We start from the raw sequence: 22,155 nt of genomic DNA on the forward strand, positions 1-22,155 counted from the left end.
TAATGTGCCAGATAGAAAATGTTTTAAGCTTTGTGGGCCATATTGCCTCTCACAACTACTCAAATCTGCTGCAAAAGCAGGAAGAAACAATATGTAAACAAATGTAGGTGGCTATTTTTCAACAAAAATTCACAAAAGCAGTCAGTGGGCCATATTTCCCAGTGGGTCTTAGTTTGCAGACCCCTGCCATCAAGAAACAACATGCAAGAAAACTGTTCACAGCAAGAGTAACATCACCTTGAAGCCAAACCACCACAATGGCCAAGGTTTGACTTCTATCTACCAAGGCGTTCCTGCAGCAAGATCAAGAAACTATGCCTGTAGCACAGAAAACTTCTCATAAAGATGATCAGACTGATATTTGGCGGGCATCATTCAGGGACAAAGATAGCAGAAGAATAATCTGGAAGCAATCCTCACAGTTCCGCAGCTGCAACAGGAGTTCCCCAGGCAAGCAGGGCCTGGAGTGGACCTCAGCAGTCCTACAGTAGTGGGGCCAGACTGTTAGAAGGAAAACTAAGAAACAGAAATATTTCATCATCAACAATCTGGACATCCACTCAGAGACCCAATTAAAAAATCAGCAACTACTCAGAAGACAGGTGGATAAATCCACAAAGATGGGAAGAAACCAGCGCAAAAAGGAGGAAAACACCCGAAAACAGAACACCTCGCCTCCTACAAAGGACCAAAACTCCTCACCAGCAAGGGAACAAAGCTAAACGGAGAATGTGATGAAATGACAGAATCAGATTTCAGAAGGTGGGTAATGAGAAACTTCCGTGAGCTAAAAGAACATGTTCTAACTCAATACAAAAAACTAAGAACCTTGAAAAAAGATTTGAGGAAATGATAACAAGAATAGACAACTTAGAGCAGAATATGAGTGAATTGAAGGAGCTGAAAAACACAACATGAGAAATTTGCAAAGCATGCACAAGTTTAAACAGCCAAATTGACCAAGCAGAAGAAAGGATATCAGAAGTCGAACATCAACTCAATGAAATAAAACAAGAAGCCAAGATTAGAGAAAAAAGCACAAAAAGGAATGAACAAAGGCTCCAAGAAATGTGGGACTATGTGAAGAGACATAACCTACGTTTGATAGGTGTACCTGAATGTGACGAAGAGAATGAACCCAAGCTGGAAAATACTCTTCAGGACATTATCCAGGAAAATTTCCCCAACCTAGAAAGGCAGGCCAATATTCAAGTCCAGAAAATAGAGAGAACACCACAAACGTATTCCACAAGAAGAGTAACACAAGGCAAATAATCATCAGATTCAACAGGGTTGAAATGAAGGAGAAAATACTAAGGGCAGCCAGAGAGAAAGGTCAGGTCACCCACAAAGGGAAACCCATCAGACTCACAGCAGATCTCTTGGCAGAAACTCCACAAGCCAGAAGAGAGTGGGGCCAATATTCAACATCCTTAAAGAAAAGAACTTTCAACCCAGAATTTCATCTCCAGCCAAACTGAGCTTCATAAGTGAAGGAAAAATAAAATCCTTTGCAAACAAGCAAGTACTCAGAAATTTTGTCAACACGAGGCCTGCTTTACAAGAGCTCCTGAAAGAGGCACTACACATAGGAAGAAACAACCAGTAGCAGCCATTTCAAAAACATACCAAATGCTAAAGAGCATCAAAAAAATGAAGAATCTGCATCAACTAATGGGCAAAACAGCCAGCTAGCATCAAAATGGCAGTATCAAATTCACACATAACAATATTAACCCTAAATGTAAATGGGCTAAACGCATCAATCAAAAGACACAGACTGGCTAATTGAATAAAAAGCCAAAACCCATCGGTGTGCTGTATCCAGGAAACCCATCACACATGCAAGGATACACAAAGGCTCAAAATAAAGGGATGGAGGAAGATTTACCAAGCAAATGGAGAGCAAAAAAAAGCAGCAGTTGCAATTCTAATCTCTGATAAAATAGACATTAAAGCAACAAAGATCAAAAGAGACAAAGAAGGATATTATATAATGGTAAAAGGATTGATACAACAAGAAGAGCTAACGATCCTAAATATATATGGACCCAATACAGGAGCACCCAGATATATAAGGCAAGTTCTTAAGGACTTACAAAGAGATTTAGACTCCCACACAATAATACTGGGAGACTTTAACACACCACTGTCAATATTAGACAGATCAACCAGACAGAAAATTAACAAGGATATCCAGGACTTGAACTCAGACCTGGAACAAACAAACCTGATAGACATTTACAGAACTCTCCACCCCAAATCCACAGAATATACATTCTTCTCAGCACTACATCACACCTACTCTAAAATTGACCACATAATTGGAAGTAAAGCACTCCTCAGCAAATGCAAAACAACTGAAATCATAACAAACAGTCTCTCAGACCATAGTGCAATCAAGTTAGAACTCAGAATTCAGAAACTAACTCAGAACTGCACAGCTTCATAGAAACTTAACAACTGGCTCTTGAATGTTGACTGGATAAACAATGAAATGAAGGCAGAAATAAAGAAGTTCTTTGAAACCAATGAGAACAAAGACACAACATACCAGAATCTCTGGGACACATTTAAAGCAGTCTCTAGAGGAAAATATATAGCAATAAGTGCCCACATGAGAAAAGTGGAGAGATCCAAAATTGACATCCTATTATCAAAATTGAAAGAGCTGGAGGAGGAAGATCAAAAAAACTCAAAACCTAGCAGAAGACAAGAAATAACTAAGATCTGAGCAGAACTGAAGGAGATACAGACACAAAAACCCCTTCAAAAAATCAATAAATCCAAGAGCTTCTTCTTTGAAAAGATCAACAAAATAGACCACTAGCCAGACTGATTAAAAAGAAAAGAGAGAATAACCAAATAGATGCAATAAAAAATGAAAAAGGGGAAATCACCACAGATTCCACGGAAATCCAAACCATCATCAGAGAATATTACAAACAACTCTATGCACATAAACTAGTAAACCTGGAAAAAATGAATAAATTCCTGGACACCTGTGTCCTCCCAAGCCTAAACCAGGAGGAAGCCGAAACTATGAATAGACCAATAACAAGGTCTGAAGTTGAGATGGCAATTAAGAGCCTACCACACAAAAAAAGTCCAGGTCCAGATGGGTTCACAGCCGAATTCTACCAGACACACAAAGAGGAGCCGGTACCATTCTTTCTGAAACTATTCCAAATAATCCAAAAAGAGGTAATCCTTCCCAAATCATTTTATGATACCAACATCATCCTGATACCAAAACCTGGCAGAGACTCAATGGGAAACGAAAACTTCAGGCCAATATCCATGATGAACATACATGCAAAAATCTTCAATAAAATACTGGCAAGCCGATTGCCACAGCACACCAAAAAGCTTATCCATCATGATCAAGTAGGATTCATCCCGGGGATGCAAAACTGGTTCAACATACCCAAGTCTATAAACATAATTCACCACATCAATAGAACCAAAACAAAAACCACATGATTATCTCAATTGACACAGAGAAGGCCTTTGACAAAATTCAACAGCCCTTTATGCTAAAAACCCTCAATAAACTCGGTATTGATGGAACGTATCTCAAAATAATAAAAGCTATTTATGACAAACCAACAGCCAATATCATACTGCATGGGCAAAAACTGGAAGCATCCCCTCTGAAATCTGGCACTAGACAAGGATGCCCTCTCTCACTACTCCTATTCAATATAGTACTGGAAGTTCTAGCCAGAGCAATCAGGCAAAAAAAATAAATAAAGGGATTTCAAATAGGAAAAGAGGAAGCCAAATTGTCTCTATTTGCAGACGACATGATAGTATATCTAGAAGACCCCATCATCTTAGCCCAAAAACTCCTGAAACTGATAAGCAACTTCAGCAAAGTCTCAGGATATAAAATCAATGTGCAAAAATCACAAGCATTCCTCCACACCAACAACAGACTTAAAGAGAGACAAATCAAGATCGAACTGCCATTCACAATTGCTACAAAGAGAATAAAATACCTAGGAATACAACTTACAAGGAACATAAGGGACCTCTTCAAGGAGACTACAAACCAATGCTCAATGAAATAAGAGGACACAAGTAGATGGAGAAACATTCCATGTTCATGGTTAGGAAGAATCAATATTGTGAAAATGGCCATACTGCCCAAAGTAATTTACAGACTCAACACTATGCCCATCAAGCTACCATTGACCTTCTTCACAGAACTGGAAAAAAACCACCTTGAACTTCATATGGAACCAAAAGAGAGCCCGCATAGCCAAGTCAATTCTAAGCAAAAAGAACACAGCAGGAGGCATCACACTACCGGACTTCAAACTATACTACAAGGCTACAGTCATCAAAACAGCATGGTACTGGTACCAAAACAGAGATATAGACCAATGGAACAGGACAGAGGCATCGGAGGCAACACAACATATCTACAACCATACAATCTTTGAGAAACCTGACAAAAACAAGCCATGGGGAAAGGATTCCCTGTTTAATAAATGGTGTTGGGAAAACTGGCTAGCCATGTGCAAAAAGCAGAAACTGGACCCCTTCCTGACACCTGACACTAAAATTAACTCCAGATGGATTAAAGACTTAAACATAAGGCCTGGCACCATAAAAACCCTAGAAGAAAATCTAGGCAAAACCATTCAGGACATAGGAGTAGGCAAGGACTTCATGAACAAAACACCAAAAGCATTGGCAACAAAAGCCAAAATAGACAAATGGGACCTAATCAAACTCCACAGCTTCTGCATGGCAAAAGAAACAGTCACTAGAGTGAATCGGCAACCATCAGAATGGGAAAAAATTTTTTGCAGTTTACCCATCTGGCAAAGGGCTGATATCCAGGATTTACAAAGAACTCAAACAGATTTACAGGAAAAAAACAAACAAGCCCATTCAAATATGGGCAAAGGATATGAACAGACACTTTACTAAAGAAGACATACATATGGCCAAGAAACATATCAAAAAATGCTTATCATCACTGGTCATTAGAGAGATGCAAATCAAAAGTACATTGAGATACCATCTCACGCCAGTTAGAATGGCAATCAGTAAAAAATCTGGAGACAACAGATGCTGGAGAGGATGTGGAGAAATAGGAACACTTTTACACTGCTGGTGGGAGGGTAAATTAGTTCAACCATTGTGGAAAACAGTGTGGCGATTCCTCAAGGACCTAGAAATAGAAATTCCATTTGACCCAGTAATCCCATTACTGGGTATATATCCAAAGGACTATAAATCGGTCTACTATAAGGACGCATGCACACGAATGTTCATTGAGCACTGTTTACAATAGCAAAGACCTGGAACCAACCCAAATGCCCATCGATGATAGACTGGACTGGGAAAATGTGGCACATATACACCATGGAATATTGTGCAGCAATCAAAAATGATGAGTTCATTTCCTTTGTAGAGTCATGGATGAATCTGGAGAACATCATTGTCAGCAACCTGACACAAGAACAGAAAATGAAAAACCGCATATTCTCACTCATAAGTGGGTGATGAACAATGAGAACACATGGACACAGGGAAGGGAGCACTACACACTGGGGTCTGTTGGGGGGAATAGGGGAGGGACAGCGGCGGGGGAGCTGGGGAAAGATAGCATGGGGAGAAATGCCAAATGTGGGTGAAGGGGAGGAAGGCAGAAAAACACACTGCCACGTGTGTACCTATGCAACTATCTTGCATGTTCTGCACATGTACCCCAAAACCTAAAATGCAATTTAAAAAAATAAAATAAATAAATAAACATTACTCCTGTAATATGAAAAAAAAAGAAAGAAAATAAAGTATCACATGAAAATGCTCAGTAATGGCTACAGGACCTAGTAATTAGTCAATACATGTTAACTATTATTATCATTAGGCATATTTGCATATTCTTTTGCTATTTTCAGTTGGCCACCTACTTTATACATGGACACTCCGTGGGTAATTGTTTCCATGTTGTTAAAACTCTTAAATTTTTTCCTGCACTGAGACCTTGTGTAAAAGTTCAGAAGGAAGATGATTGAATTTATCTCCCCATAAGTTTGAAAGCCTCCACAATCAAGCCTTTATTAAAAAACAAGTACTACAATTGTGACCACAGAGGATAGAATTCGATACCAATATAATAGGAATTTTCACTTGTATTTATTCCTCATAGTGTAGGAACAGCAGGGAGAAGATACACTGGAAACTTTTGAAATGAAATAGGAAGGCCCCTAGTTTGTTGCTAGAGCTCTGTTCCCCCTGTAACATGTTCTGCTTGGTCAGAATTGATGCTTTAAATGAATATAGTGCCTTTCTTGGAAATCCTTTGAATAAAGAGAAGCTTCACGTCTTGTCTATCTCATAGTTCTTCCTCATATTCTCTGTGATGGTGAATGGCAAATACGGCAGTTCTGAGCATCAAAACCACATCCCTCATGACAATTAAGCCACTAATGAAGAGATGAGTTCTGCTTTAGTATAGATCTTTACTCCTGAGAGGAGTATTGAAAGCCAAACTGGCCTTACAAATGTACAGCCCTCCAAAGGGCACAAGTTTAGGTCACTAAGCCTCTCTGCCTTTTAAAAAAACAAAAAAACAAAAAGAAACACTTCTAGCTTATACAAAACACAAGACAAGATTTATACACAGAAATATTCCTTGCAATATTACTATTAATGCTAAATAGAAGGCAATCTATGTATATCAGTAGGGTAATTATTAAATACTATTATATAGCCTTTAAAAGAATGTTTATTAAGTATTTTAATAACACAATGGAAATTTAAGTAATAATATACAAAGAGAAACAACATAAAATCATGCAGTATTATGTTAAATTTAATTGAAAAAAAGGTGAAACACAATCAAAATAAGACTGGAAGGTAAATATATCAAGCAAAATACTAATGGTATTTGCCGTGGGTGATGGCATCATTGTGATTCTTCTTCTACATTATAATTTTCTGAATTTTATACATTTTATTCAATAAACATGATTCACTTTTAAAATCTGAAAAAAAGAAGTAATGTTTTTTGAAAAGCCTTTTTCTACTTGTTCACAGATAACTAAAGGACCAACAGAAAACTCTATATTTTATATTTTCTCTGGCAAAAAAAAAAAAAAAATCAGTTTCAGGGACCTGAAAACTTTAAACACTATTTTTTCAGTTCAGTTCGCTGATTATTTATTGACCATCAGCTTGGAAATTCTGTCTGTCTGTTTGTTTGGATGACCCCACCCCACTTTTCTCACTCCAAGTAACAGTATCCAATATCCCAATATTATTCTGGCAAACCACACCCTTTGCTATTTGCAGCTGATGTGCTTCACACAGAGTTGACTCTGACCCCAACTCCAGGAGAGGAAATGTGATGACACGCATGGTATTCTTCTGGCCACACACATGAATTTAAAAATTAAAAATTGTTCAATTAGAGCCAGCCAGAGTACTGAAAAAAAGGCAAGTTCCTTTTTCCACTGAAGTGGTATCTAAGGATGTGTAACCCTAGAGTTATTAGAAGGCTCCTTGTGAAATTTAACAAAAAAAAATAGCTTGGAAGTTTTGTCTAGGGCAATCAGGTAAGAATAAGAAATAAAGCATATTCAAATAGGAAGAGAGAAAGTCAAACTGTCTCTGTTTGCAGATAACACAATCCTATATCTAGAAAATCCCATCATCTCAGCCCAAAAGCTTCTTAACCCAATAATCAACTTCAGCAAAGTCTCAGGATACAAAATCAATGGCAAAACTGAAAACCATTCCTATACACCAACAATAGACAAGCAGAGAGCCAAATCATAATACTCCCATTCACAATTGCTACAAAAAAAATAAATACCTAGAAATACAGCTAACAAGTGAAGTGAAGAATCTCAGGAGAACTACAAAATTCTGCTCAAGGAAATAAAAGAGAACACAAGTGGAAAAACATTCCATGCTCATGGATAGGAAGAATCAATATCATAAAAATGGCCATAACGCCCAAAGCGATTTATAGATTCAGTGCTATTCCTATTAAACTGCCATTGACATTCTTCACAGAATTAGAAAAAAAAAAACTACTTTAAAATTCATTTGGAACCAAAAAAGAGTCCATATAACCAAGACAATCCTAAGCAAAAAGAACAAAGTTGGAAGCATCAGGCTACCTGACTTCAAACTATTCTACAAGTCTACATCAACCAAAACAGCACTGTACTGGTACAAAAACAGACACATAGACCAACGAAATAAATAGAGATCTCAGCAGGTACACCACACATCTACGTCTGCCTAATCTTTGACAAACCTGACAAAAACAAGCAATGGGGAAAGGATTCCCTATTTAATAAATGGTGCTGGGAAAAGTGTCCAGCATATGCAGAAAATTGAAACTGGACCCCGTCCTTACACCTTATACAAAAATTAACTCAAGATGGATTAAAGACCTAAATGTAAAACCCAAAAACCTAGAAGAAAATCTAGGCAATACCATTCACAACATAGGCACAGGCAAAGATTTCATGATGAAAACATCAAAAGCAATTGGAACAAAAGCAAAAATTCATAAATGGGATCTAATTAAACTAAAGAGCTGCTGCACAGCAAAAGAAGCTATCATCAGAGTGAACAGACAATCTACAGATTGAGTGAAAAATTTTGCAATCTATTTGACAAAAGTCTAATATCCAGAAACTATAAGTAACTTGAACTATAAGGAACTTAAACAAATTTACAAGAAACAAACAACCTCATTGGCAAATGGGCACATGGAAAAGAACACAGAAATCACTAAGAGTAAGTAAGCAACCCTACACTAATCTTGCCAAACCAACCTCATATACTCTTTTGATAGCTGATCTTAACCAACTGGTTAGGACAATTATTAACACATAGTTTATCTGCTTTTCAAAAGTCTCTCTTGAGGATTTTTGCTTCTGAATGTGGAATGCTACAAAGAACATCACACTCACCCTAACAACCAGTTATCTCAGGTAAAAACTGAGATAACTCACAAAGTCATAAATTTTCTTGAATCCATCAGATAGATAAGGTTTCTAGGCAATCAAGTGAACCAAATTCCAAAGAATAAGTTTTTCCAAAAAGAGACAGGTTAAAACAATGTTTTTACCTTTTGCAGTTCATGACAGAAAGTGATGTTTGTCATACAAGTGATAAAAAGAAATGAGCTAAATTTTTAAGAAATTTATAAAGGCAAGTTTGGACTACAGCATCAGTTTAGCTTGCATATCTGAAGGTCTGAGACTCAGAAAGAGGCTGATATCCACTCAGAAACCCTTCCTCCCAGGCATCAATCGGTGCTCATCAGACAGACTGGGGGCAGAGGACATCAGAAAGAGTCCCCTTTGGCAGCATAGGTCTGAAAGAGGTGATTGATGGCTCCAGGAGACAGGTTCAAATTCCCTTTTACTTCTCTGGACTCTTCTCTCCTACTATTTAAGCTGGTGGAATGAGGTAGTCATTGGCAAAGGTCAATTACTTCCAGGTAAGAAACCATTTGCCAGGACACAAGCAAAAATCAATTGAGCCTGGAGGAAGGACAAAGGCAAAAATTTTACCACTGACTATGTTGAAACCAGGATTCTGCATTAAAATCAAATGCAATTAGTAGCTGGTGGAGGAGCAAGAAACTCCCACCTAAGACCAACTACAAGTACAAGACAGATCTGGCTTATATGAATACGAATATTGACAAAGCACTGCTCCCTGAAGCTAAGATAACAAAGGGACTGCCTAAGACTGAGTCTGGACATGTGCAACAGATAACCCTGTCTACCTCTACTACAAGCCTAACACTGAGTCATTAGCCCAGGGGGAGAGGAGCCGAAACACAAAGAGAGACTACTTCTACCATACAGGCATGCACAGATGGCTAAAAACTGAAGGAGTATCCAGGTGATCTGATGTCAACACCTGTGCTCCTAATTACTTCTATGCCCAGAAGATCAGAGATTTAAGACATGTACAAAAAGAGACCTGGAGGTTTTGTTTCTCACAAGTTCAAAATAAGCCCAAAGTATAAGACAACTGCTAAACTAATGAGTACTGTGTGGGGCTTATGTAGCAGTGCTAGTACTTGTACTAGTAATAACAGGCTACATCAAAAGCATAAAGTACACTGAGTTAAGAGCAGAAGGTTTGAAGGCGATCTGCCTTCAATGTACTCAGTGTACTTAAGTTGTTTTTGCTGCTTCTTGGATGCCAGATTTGGGTAAATTGTATAGTTTCTCAATACCTCCTTTTGTAAGATTGAGGTTAACAACCCACTGGAGTCAGGAGAGAAGAGAGAAACTCTTGTAATATATGCGCACATTTTTCAATTCGCCTCATCAGAAATGTATCAAATTAAATTCAATATGACATAAGATAAGATACAGTCTCAGATCTCTCCATCTACCCACACTTAATTCTTGAATAGTTTTGTTTCAGAACTCGCCTCAAAACAGTAATCATTTTTCACAATTTTATCTTCTAAGTACTGATTTTGAAACTCAAGTACCAGAGTTTCAGAATCCTTCAGTGATAGTTTCCCCAAGAAGCCAACAGATTCTGAAAATGCTGAAGTGATTACAGTTTCATCCAAGGCCCTGTGGGTGTACCCACTGAAATCAGAGTGTCCTGGCCTGGGGACATTATGTTTCTCTGGAAAGCATTCGGGACATCTGGGCCTCCTTTCTTGTTCTTTCTCTGAGGGGACATTTCAGGTACAGCTGTGCTCATTGTCAAGAGTAGCCTTAGGCTGAGAGAAAAGTTGAGGAGACAGTGTTCTAAGCTGCCTTTCAACGCTACCCAGCCTGTGGTTTCAGACAGCTTACCAAGGTTTATATGAAGGGCACTCAGAAATAGCTCTGGGCCATTTAGGCAAGTCAACCTACTCTGTTTAGTCTTCACAAGGCCTTGAAACTGGCGCCCAAAATGAATCTCTTCTGGATGCACTAGCCAACGACCAACTCCCTCACCAAAGTGCCAACTCAAGTTCCTGTGCTCTTCCATGGGCCTGAGGACCCTATAGGGTTCAGCATTGGTTAATTATTGGCCAATGGATGTACTCCTTATTTCTTTATTTATGAGTAATTGACACAACTGCCATAAATTTCCAGTTCCCACTTGATATGTTTCCAGATATGTGTTTTCATACCTTGACCAAAAAGCTCACAGCACTTTGAAACAAAATCGAGTATTACTTAAATTTACTAAGATGTTTCGCAGCAGTTTTATCTGTGTTTAAATACGTTTAAATTGTATGTGTGTGTCTGTCTGCATGTGTGTGTGTGTGCGTGTGTGTGTGTGTGTGTGTGTGTTGGAAAAATAAATCATCTGCATTGAGCCCTGGTTCAACCCAGTAAGGTATTATTATTGAAACGGGCCCAATTGTGCCATAGAAGTGATGTTTATAGTCTTTTAAAATAAAAATATTAAAATTGACCCTCCATGTCTGGAAGATTGAAACTTACATTTGTCTTATCTGAGTTCCTCCCTCAGGACTCCCTGATAGTATCAAGGAACTGAAACTCACCAGATCATCACATTCAGTGAGAAACCAGGCCCCTCATCCCTCATGATTTCCTTACCCCTCCTTAATTCCTGTATACCCAGTGTAGTTACATTCCTTTCCTGTTATATAAACCTCAGTTATAGTCAGCCAGGAGATGGATTTGAGATTGCTCTCCCATTTCCTCAGCTGCAGCACCCAAATAAAAGCCACCTTTCCTGGAAATACTTGTTTTCTTTCTACGACAGCCAGCAGCAGTGATTGGATTTCTATGCAGCCAGCAGCAGAACATAGACTGAAACCCTGGTGTTTTGGTAAAATTATCTCCACCTTGTAAGTAGGGCAATGTTCAAGAGAGGGGAAGTGCTCTACAGCTGTAGGAATAAATAATGTTAGACTCAACACAACAACGCTGGTCTCCAGCCTCCTAATGTTGTGTTTCTTTCAGTTACACCCTGATGTTCTTTCTACCATCAACAACTGCAGTAGTACATCCAAAATTTAACAAAAACAGAGGCAGCAAATTACTACTTAAGGCAAGCCCTTAAGCCACAGCCTTCCATTTACTTTGCCAAATGAACCTGGTAACATCACTTAACTTCCCTATGCCTAAATTTTCTTATTCATAAAACAGAGATGATAATTCCTTACTGGGTTGCTGACAGGATTAAATAAATTACCATGTGTGAAGTTCTTAGTTCAGAACTTGGCTCAGATCAATCATCATATAAGTATTTGCTCCTACTATTGCCATCCCTTCCCTCAACTTGTTCCTACTTTTACTTTTAGAATTAAATGGCATCATGATCTTTCCCTATTGGACAAGCTAAGAACCTTAGAGACATCCTTAATAACTACTTATCCTGTTACTTTTTCTTTCTTGCCTCCCAGTCTAGATTATGAAATCTTTTTAATTGTCATCTAAATATCTATTAAATCCATTCTTTACTCAGCATCCTCTCTGACAAGGCTAAGTATAGTTTAGTCCTATTACTCTCACCTGGACTATTTCAAAGACCTCCTCACTGGTCTCTGTTCTTCCAACCAACCTTACTCACTCCACAATATAACATCCTTTAAGGAGCCCTACCAGGGCCGGGCGTGGTGGCTCACGCCTATAATCCCAGCTACTCGGGAGGCTGAGGCAGGAGAATTGCCTGAACCCAGGAGGCGGAGGTTGCGGTGAGCCAAGATCACGCCATTGCACTCTAGCCTGGGTAACAAGAGCGAAACTCCATCTCAAAAAAAAAAAAAAGGAGCCCTGCCATATTACTCCCTGTAAGATTTATTGCCGAGGTAAAATGAGGAAACTGAGGCAGGTATAAAAAAAGTGAGAAATCAATTTATTCAGCTCCTGGGTGACCTTCAGTGGGCCAAGAGGGGCTAGAGAAGTCGCACCCAGCTGTTCAGGGTGTGGGGTTTTATGGGGAGTGCAGGCAATTGACTGGTTACTGGGGAAAAAAGGGAAGGCATTTCTATTGGCTGTTGAGGAGTAGGAAGTACATGGAGTTAAAGCAGGAAGTACATCAAAACTACCTGCCATTGGTAGGCGGGACCTTGGGTAAGTGGGCCTTGATTGACTACTGGGGAAACAAAGAGAAGGCATTTCTATTGGCTGTTGAGGAGCAGGAAGTACATGGAGTTAAAGTAGGAAGTACATGAGACTAGCTGCCATTGGTAGGCGGGACCTTGGGTAAGTGGGCCTTGATTGACTACTGGGGAAACAAAGAGAAGACATTTCTATTGGCTGTTGAGGAGCAGGAATTACATGGAGTTAAAGTAGGAAGTGCATGAGACTAGCTGCCATTGGTAGGCGGGCAGGACCTTGGGTACAGCAGGCCTGCTGGGGGCGTATGGGGCAGGCTGTTGCTGGGCAGGGAATGGTGGGGCTTCTTTAAAAAAAAATTCTCTGCAGGGTTTTTTAACAGTGGGCTGGAGGTTGGATGCATAATTAAGTGCTGAGTATGGGCTTGGGCATGGTATACAGAGGCAGAGGCAGGGATGCTTTGTGGGGAAGCCAGATAATGAGTTCGGGTGATGACGCAGTTATCAGGTGCGGAGAATGATGAATGTGTCCGTTTGACTCCCGGCAAGGCAACCGGCCTTACACTCCCTGCTTCAAAACTTCCAGTGGCTTCCATATTGTATCAGCCAGGCTGGCATCACAATCATTCTGACCAAGGTCAGCTCCACCATCAAAGATTCTAATCCAGTAGGTCTAGAATGGGGCCTAGGAATCTATTTTGTGTGTATTCCCCCACCTGATTCTACAGATCAATATTTGAGAATCATTGGAAAAGATACTCATTAGAATGTCTTATAAAGTTCTTCAAAATCACCCACCACTCCAGGAAAATTAAATGTCATCTTTCCCCTTGAAGTTTTCTTTAACTGAATTGTTCCTTCTTCTGTGTTCCCACAGCTCTGTATGCATAACTCTCAAAATACCTATTATATCACATTTTCATTATGCTTGTACCCCAACTTGCAGGGACAACTCCATGTGCCCACAACCTGTGCAGTCACACAGGGTCCTACACTCAGGAGAGTCCTACACTCAGAAGGACCCTACACTTGGCTCAATAGTCTGCTATAAATATCCTGAAATTCTTAATAATTGTTGAACAAGGTACACTTCATTTGCACTTCACACTGGGCCCCTCAAATTATGTATTCAGCCCTGCCACTAGATTGTGAGCTCCTTGAAAACAGAAGCTATTTGCTATTCTTTGAAACTAGTCTTCGGTTAGCACAGAGGACTCCTGGAAAAAAGTAGAGGTTTCTTAAATATTTGTTGAGTTTATATATAAATAGATGAAAAGATAAAGCATCTCATAGAAAAATAGTCCCGTATGGCTAATGAACTAAGAATAAGCTTTTGTTATTCTTGGGGGAGAGGGGAACTAATTGATAAAATCCTGAGACTACTGACCATTCCAAATAAATAACATAACATTTTCTAGGTTTCTTTTTAAATTACCCAAACTGCTACTACTTTTGAGCTGTGCTGCCTCCCATTCTCAGAATGCAAAATTGCAGTTAATGGAGCTTGCAATAATGCTATCATCTCCTGAGTTTTTGTGTCAGGCACTGTGTTAAATTCTGGGTGTATTGGGAAGGGAAAGGGAGAAGCTGAGAAAACTTGAATCAAGAAGGATCCCTGTCTTGAAGAAGCAATTAAATCTCACTCCTCTAAAATTTATATTAAAGATGAGTTGACTTCATGGGAGTGCTGCAGCAATGAATGGAGAATAAAGACATTAGACTTGGCCAGTGGCCCAGCTTCCTGAACATTTCAAATGACAAAATGTCTCAGCCTTGAACACAATTCCCCCACTATGAGATCTGTGGGTTCACCAGTTAACATTGGCAACAGACTCAGAGGTGCTCATGGAGCATAATAAACAAGTGGCTATTGAGATGGGGGAGGTGCTTTTGCTCCCGGGTGTTAGAGAAGGAAAGAGGAACATCAGCTATCAAAGTGAGCCAAATAATTGGTGAAGAAAAATGTTCCTAGCTCCCGCTAAAGGCCTGACAGGACTTCCAATGTGGCAATGACCACACACCAACCCTGTTGCCACATTATGTGCCCATTGCTAAGTTCTCAGAAATGGCATGGAAGCCCAAAAAGGGTTTATTGTGGTTTTTCACTTACTAGTTTTTAGCTACCCACTACTGGTTGGTATAATATCAGTTACAAAATTAAAAGAATCGAGTTGAAAACATATAAATGTCAATAAATTGGAAGGAAGGAAGGAAGGAAGGAAAAGAAAGGTAGGTGTTTTCCCAAAGTACACACAAGGCAAGTAGAAGGTAACCCAGCTCCTCTCCATTTATAAGTGGTCTCTGTGGCTTATGAATAAAAGTACATATTCCTTTTGGTATAACTAAATGACAAGAGATGACCTCATTTTTGTGGGGTAGTATTTACTCAATTGGTTAATTGCTAAGGCCCTGGCTCCTTCTACCTTGATTTAGATAATAGCAGTTCACACTTTGGCAGAACTGTATACTTATCAAATCCATTCACATGGATTATCTCCACTGATCTTCATAAGAGCTCTCTGAGTCGGGTAGGGTAAGAAAGACCAGTCCTATTTTGCAGGTATACAAACCAAGTCTAGAGCAGGCTAGCCCAAGGCTACTGAGAGCCAGGCCTCTGCTCCAGTCCCAGTGCTCTCTGGGATTTTCCTCCTGGAAGCCTTTCTGAGACAGTCATTTAGGTGAACCTTTCTCGAAGGTCACTTTCTTACTTTCTCACTTTTCCTTCCTTCTCCCTCCAAAAACTTCTCTTCCTTTGGCTCCTGTCTCATTTTGCACTTAAGGATCTTACTTTCAGGTCACCTAGGGTTGCTATTTAGTTCCTGTTTGTTGGGGTGTTTGTTTATCTGTTTGTTTTCTTGAGAAAGAGTCTCACTTTGTCTCCCAGGCTGGAGCACAGTGGTGTAATCTCAGCTCACTGCAACCTCCGCCTCCTGGGTTCAAGCAATTCTCCTGCTTCAGCTTCCCAAGTAGTTGGGACTACAGGCACCACCATCACGTCCAGCTAATTTTTGTATTTTTAGTAGAGACGGGGTTTCACCATGTTGGCCAGATGGTCTCGATCTCCTGACCTCTTGATCCACCCACCTTGGCCTCCCAAAGTGCTGGATTACAGGCGTGAGCCATCGTGCACAGCCATTTTTTTTTTTTTAACTCTAAAATGGAAGATAATCCCAGGCATCTTTAGGCCTCAGAATATTCTTTTTATGTAACAGGAGGTCTAAACCCTATAATGTTTTCTCTTGAAACTTGAAGTAATTTATACCACCAGAGAAATTACTTTTGCAAAGATTCAAGCAAAGTATATTATAAAGCACTTAATTATAAACACTTTGGTGTGACACATTTCTAGACATGGAAGTCAGAGGAGACAGACTTATTTCAGATACTCAAGTTATCTAGAAGAAAAAAGAAACTCAAAGTATCTATAACAGAATAGATCCTGGGGAATCTAAGAAGATTGGATGTTGAGTTCTCCTTAGCTTTGTTTTATGAAGAAAGGGAATGTGTTCTGTTAAGAGTGCAATGTTCTCTGGAAGAACTGAAGAAGGTATCAGTGGGCTATGTTCAGGTCCAGAGACAAAAGAGCTATCAACTTAAACTAACCTGTGGTGCCTCAGCTCCTAGACTTACTGGTTGACACCACCTTAGGGAAATTATCTATTTCCCTAAAATTATTTCCTCATTTTTAAAGTAAGAATCACAGCATCTACCTTATGGGGTTGTGATGCCAACTAAATTAGCTAGTGGCCTAGAAAATGTTCTGTATACTAAAAATCACTATAAAATATGTAGAATAGATAGATGTAGATAATTGCTATAGTTTACTGCTCTGGCCAAGGGATGCAGGAGTGAGTTAAAAAGGAAGAGTGTGTCAGGAACAGCAACAGGCAGGTGGCCAGGTTTCTCTAGGCAGAAGAGGATGGAGAGTTCAGGAGTGCATACTAATTGCTGCACCTCTGCTGAGACTACTGGCCGAATGACTGCCCAACAGAAAACACAGTATCCCTTTCCATATCAAAGGCCCTCTCCTAACTGGGCTTTCAGCTGCCTACAAAATTAGGTGGACATTCTGATACATCTGATGGTGCTGTTATAAAGATGAATTGTTAACTAAATTGCTTTGGTGGAATATGTACATTTGAAATACAAATTGTCCAAGAGCAGAAAAAGGTGTACTGGAAAAGAGTAAGTGTATTTCTAAATGAAAGAGTAAGAGAGAGAAAGGGAAAGAGAGAGAGAGAGAGAGAAACATTTCAGAGGAAGGAGCCCCTGCCTTCTGGTGAAAAGTATTCAAGATGAAGATAAACTTTTCAACTTCATATCGAGAGTAAATGACACATTCACTTCCTAAAGAAAACTCTTGAAAGAAACAAGGATGATATCCAGTGTGAGGTTGCAAGTCATTTCTGGTGACATTTGTGGCGGAGCTGAAGGCAATTCATTTGGCAGTCAAATCTGAGTGAAGTAAAGGATATGGTTAAGAAACGCTCCTGAATTAATGTGCCTTTTACTTCTTTATAATTTTTTCAGCTTTGATAGCAGAAGGGATCTACTCTTGAAAGTCCAAAAAATGTTGTTGCTATAGGAACAGGTAAGCAGATTAGACTTGAAAGACCAGTTTAGGAACAAAGAATTTAATAGTCAGGGCTAAAGCAATTAACCGAGAAAATATTTAAGGAAGTATCTTTCAGGTTTGTTATTTACATATTCATTCCAGGAAGACAAAATGCTATTACTGAATGAGAGCATCACATTTTAACATTTTAATTACATCATTACTGGCATAAAAGACTGTGCTTACACAATTAGCAGAAAGACCTTATTAAACAGAAGTACACATTTCTAACTCTCTTGATTACATTGTAAGTGAGAAATACAGTTTTAAATTCATCGTGAGCATGAAAGTAAACTTTGATTTTCCTACAGTTCTCTGATTCTCCTACAGATCTCAAGATAGAAACACATCTAAAATAAAGGAGAAAATGAACTACTGAACATTTTCTGTAACTAATCTCTATAATGAGGAAGCCACAAAAGTAAAATTCTAGAAGGAAACAGAATTGTAGGTAAGTTGATCATTGTTAATTTTGTATGTCTTCCCTGTCCAACAGACTCGGTAAACAAGACATGTGAGAAGAAAAGAAGGTCAAAGACCCAGCTGCCCTCCTGCTTCACTGCTGAACTTCTGCTTCCAGCTATCAGGGAATACACCACTCCTCACATTAGGGATTTCCTAAAATTGTTAGGTGTTTCGAACAGAACTTGCTATACGGATGAGGCTCAAACACGAATTATAAAGTGGCATGGTGCTTCTCTCCCTATCCGTTTTATTTAAAAAGAAAACATTCTTGATAAGATGAATACAGTATTTTCATTCCAGCAAACTTCTGCTGTCAGAGGTTACATTTAGAGGATAGAGAGATTTCTCAAACATGACCTTTTCTCATGTAATACCAGAGTGAAATTGCAGAGAAGTCTCTGTGTGGTGCGTGTGTGTGTGTGTGTATGTGTGCGTGTGGGCATGTGTATGTGTCTTGGAGGCTGAGGAGTGGGAATGGGAAGAAGGGAATGTGGCTAGAATCTTACCATCTCATTCTCTTCTCCTTCATTGAGCAAAGCGTGCTGGCCCGTCTCAAACTGATCCCCCATGAAAGTTATTCCACACCTCCTCCCTGACCTTGCCGGGCAGATGCTTCCAGGACGAACTCCAACTCGCCAAGCCACCGCAGCTCCTCAGCTGACTAAAAGAGTTAATGATCCTCCAGGTTAAAACTCCTCCTTGAGCACACACCTGCCCTCAACAAATGACAATACTTGGCACACTGAACTACTTGCACAAGTCGCCCTCTGCTAGGAGGAATTTCTGGCTGCTCTCTGCTTATTGCATTCTCTCAGAGCAGCTGTCTCAAAGGAGGCTGCTCCCATGCTGATCTTTTTGTGCCCAACTTACAGGGAAAGAACTCATTGCCTGCCCAGTGCCTGCCAGCATCAGACCTCTGACTGCAAATCCAACAGGACTATACAGAGTTGGCAGGACCCTTCTCAGGAGTGAGGAGTGGGTGGGTGCAAGAACTCCCAATCACTGCTTTATTCAGATGGCCTAAGGAATTGGAGTGAGCGGAAGTGCACAGGGTCTCGGATTTTCTTTGATTAATGAAAGCTTTGATCCACAGGTTTTCAATACTACTCTCATTCATTTTGCTTACAAAAGGTGCAAATTATCACTAATCTGTAATCACATTTCCTCGTATATGCAAAAAACATTCTGTTTAATGTGCATGTGAAATTAAGTTTACTTTTTTGAAACACAAGAAGAAAAAGAACAAAGGTATAATCAAATTAGTCTGTGTCACTCTTTTCATAAAATATTGATAATTCAACACTTAAGGAAGTCTAGAAATAAAATATTCAAGTGACTATATGGTAAGACTCTTTTTTAATTTGTTTACACATTTATTCAATAAACATTGCTTGAGCACAGGGACTACATAAAAAAGATAAGTCATATTTACCACTCTCATGTTGATGTAGGGATTCAAACACCCAAAGAAATATGACAGGAAGTAGATTATTATTATAAAAGCTGGAACAGAATGCTAAGATAAGTGCTAGAAGTCCCAATGTGGTGTAGAGAAACACACCCATACCCTAGCTCTGGCAAAATACCTGTATTCCAGCTGCTTTTCTTGCTGTGTGATCATTTACAATAGGAACTGGCTCTTCTCATCTGGTACCAGCCGACAGGACTGTTGAGAGGATGGAACAAGATCATTGTGAAAGTATATTGTACAGCGCTGATCAAGTGCTGTTAGGATTATTCAACTAAATGTGCAATTGAATAGTAGGTGTTAGGACATAGGGGTTAAGGGCATATGCACTAAATTTGGAAGGCCTGAGTTCAAATTTGGACTTTACTAGGTGGTAGTTATGCTATCTTGGGATATAACAAATTATATAAATTCCATTAGCTTCTACTTGCTCACATGTAACATAAAGACGATGGTAATAGAACCTATGTCCTAAAACTGTTTTTAAAGAAATAGTGCTTTTTTAAAGAAATAGGTGTTCAATAAAATATAGTTATTTTTACCTTCACCATGTCCATTGTCCCTTGCTCAAGCTACATTGGTAATGATATCTCCAACCTGACCCAAATAACCCTAATGTGACCAAGATCAATGTGTGTGTGTGTGTGTGTGTGTGTTGGATGCGTAAAACCTTGAGCAAATAGTAAAATATAAACATAAAAACTAAGCTAAGTAAACTCATTGTAATATTAATTACAAAATACTTACATAGTTCTCCTGGTTTCAAAAAATTGCTAACATAATTTAACCAAATAAATGAAAATAAAATTAACATTTTATCACAGGGTCAAATTATAAGGAGTGCAGGGTTTCTTGGGGGGGTTAAGAAAAATGTGCTAGAATTACTGATGACTTCACAAATTTGCGAATATACTAAACATCACTGAACTGTATACTTTAAAAGCATGAATTTTATGAAATGTGAATTATATCTCAATGAAAAGATGTAATAAGTTTTAAAAGCATATCTCAATTAAAAACAATAAACCTCAAGAAAACTAAACATTTAACAGCTTTACTAGGTAGTAATTATATATTTCGTACAGGGAAAAAAATATAAAACAAGAATATTCCAAATTTCATCTCAACTGATAGAGGTTGAGGTGTATTAGTATGTGATGTAGCAAAACTATATCAGTGCTATTGGGCAGGTGAGAGAGAAGCAATTCATTCTCCTGTTTATTGCCGGCAACATTTGCACTGCTTCCTTTTGGCTGGGTTCCTGAATACACTTGGCAACTCATGCACCATCGTGGGATTGAGATGAGTGTGTAACTTACTAAGAACTAGAGGAGAAACTGTATACAAACTTACCACATCAAATAAATCCGATCATGCTGTTACAATATTTAAGCCAAACTTGAACAGGCAAATATAAGTCCCTAAGAACATTAAAAGTTTTTATAAAAATCAAGTGTCTGTGGAAAATTATTTTCCACAATATGGTTCAGAAGAACTGAGGACTGCGACAGTGAGAGTTTCTTCAAGTTCCTTGGGAGTTCTATTGGTAAAACATCTAGATTTTATCTATGGCAACACTACATATGGGCAGTACTCACTCTCATTTAGTGCTTTTGGTCTACAAAGACAAGCATATCCAGAAACAGGGCTAGACTGGGAAAGCAAAGAGAACATTTACCAAACGCTTCCAGATATGAGGCACTATTCTAAACAGTGTACACTCTCTTTTGCACACAATCCTGACAAACGCCTCAGTGGTTGATACTATTCTGGCCATTCTTATTTGACAGACAAGAAAACACAGGTGCAGATATTAAATAATTTGCCTACATTCAAACCATTAGTAAGTGACAGAATGAGTTTCTGAACCTAAGCAAAGCAGCTCTCCCAATCCATGATCCTAGCTCCTAGGGTAATACCATTTCTACACATTTATTTGACACATCCAAAGTGCTCTGCAAGGAGTTTTGCATTTACATGACCAGAAAAGCCTCTTTGTGGAGGAAGCCTTTTGAGAAAGGCACTGCTTGAAAAGAGACAAAAAAAGACTTCAACAGGTGGAGATGCCGAGGCTCGAACAAAGAGTGAGCCCACAGGAAAGAGCTTTGAAGCAAGGGGGTCATCAGAGGGAGAAACACATGGCCATGTTCACAGCAAGTCCATCAGCCCCACTGCAGCATGTGGTGCGTAAAGGAAAAAGAGGAGAGTGACATGTGGCAGGAAAATACAGACCAACACCATGTGTGGAGGTCCCAAATGCTAGCTCTGAGCTTAATGCAAAGAGTGACAATAATATGGAAGGCAAGCTGAACTCCATAAATATGCCTGTTGCTCCTGATCAGCCTGTGCTCTCATATTATGGAAATCAAGTGCTAAAGCGACTCGGTCCTTCCTATGCAATACTCTATGTAGACAGTTTTCTTGAACCCTCTAAGTTAAGTCTTCTATTTCTCTTTAGAACATTGTTTGATTTTAATCTAGTCTCTCTTTCCTTAATTGTGCCTCTTTAGTATTTCTATTCTGTACTGTATGTGCCTCACAGGTTGTAAGGTGGCATAGTGAGAATGGCAG

General features: G+C 39.2%; 1 protein-coding gene across 14 annotated transcripts in view; it reads right to left on the reverse strand.

The window, feature by feature from the left end:
* The window catches only part of ATP13A4 (ATPase 13A4), a 206,684-nt gene that overhangs the window by 152,803 nt on the left and 31,726 nt on the right, over positions 1 to 22,155 (reverse strand). For 9 of the 14 annotated variants that reach the window (XR_013527220.1, XR_013527219.1, XR_013527218.1 and 6 more), the window contains exon 1: positions 18,623 to 19,049. Coding sequence is in view for 11 of the 14 variants with exons in the window: in XM_078350519.1 (XP_078206645.1) it covers positions 18,623 to 18,685 (63 nt within the window). In the remaining 3 variants the exon portion in view is untranslated. Of the gene's footprint in view, positions 1 to 18,622; positions 19,050 to 19,702; positions 19,783 to 22,155 lie in introns of those variants that run through there. The other 5 variants (XM_054245487.2, XM_054245488.2, XM_054245485.2 and 2 more) reach the window with 2 other exon arrangements.

This window comes from Callithrix jacchus, chromosome 15 (assembly GCF_049354715.1).
Source record: "Callithrix jacchus isolate 240 chromosome 15, calJac240_pri, whole genome shotgun sequence".
Taxonomy (NCBI): Eukaryota; Metazoa; Chordata; class Mammalia; order Primates; family Cebidae; genus Callithrix; species Callithrix jacchus.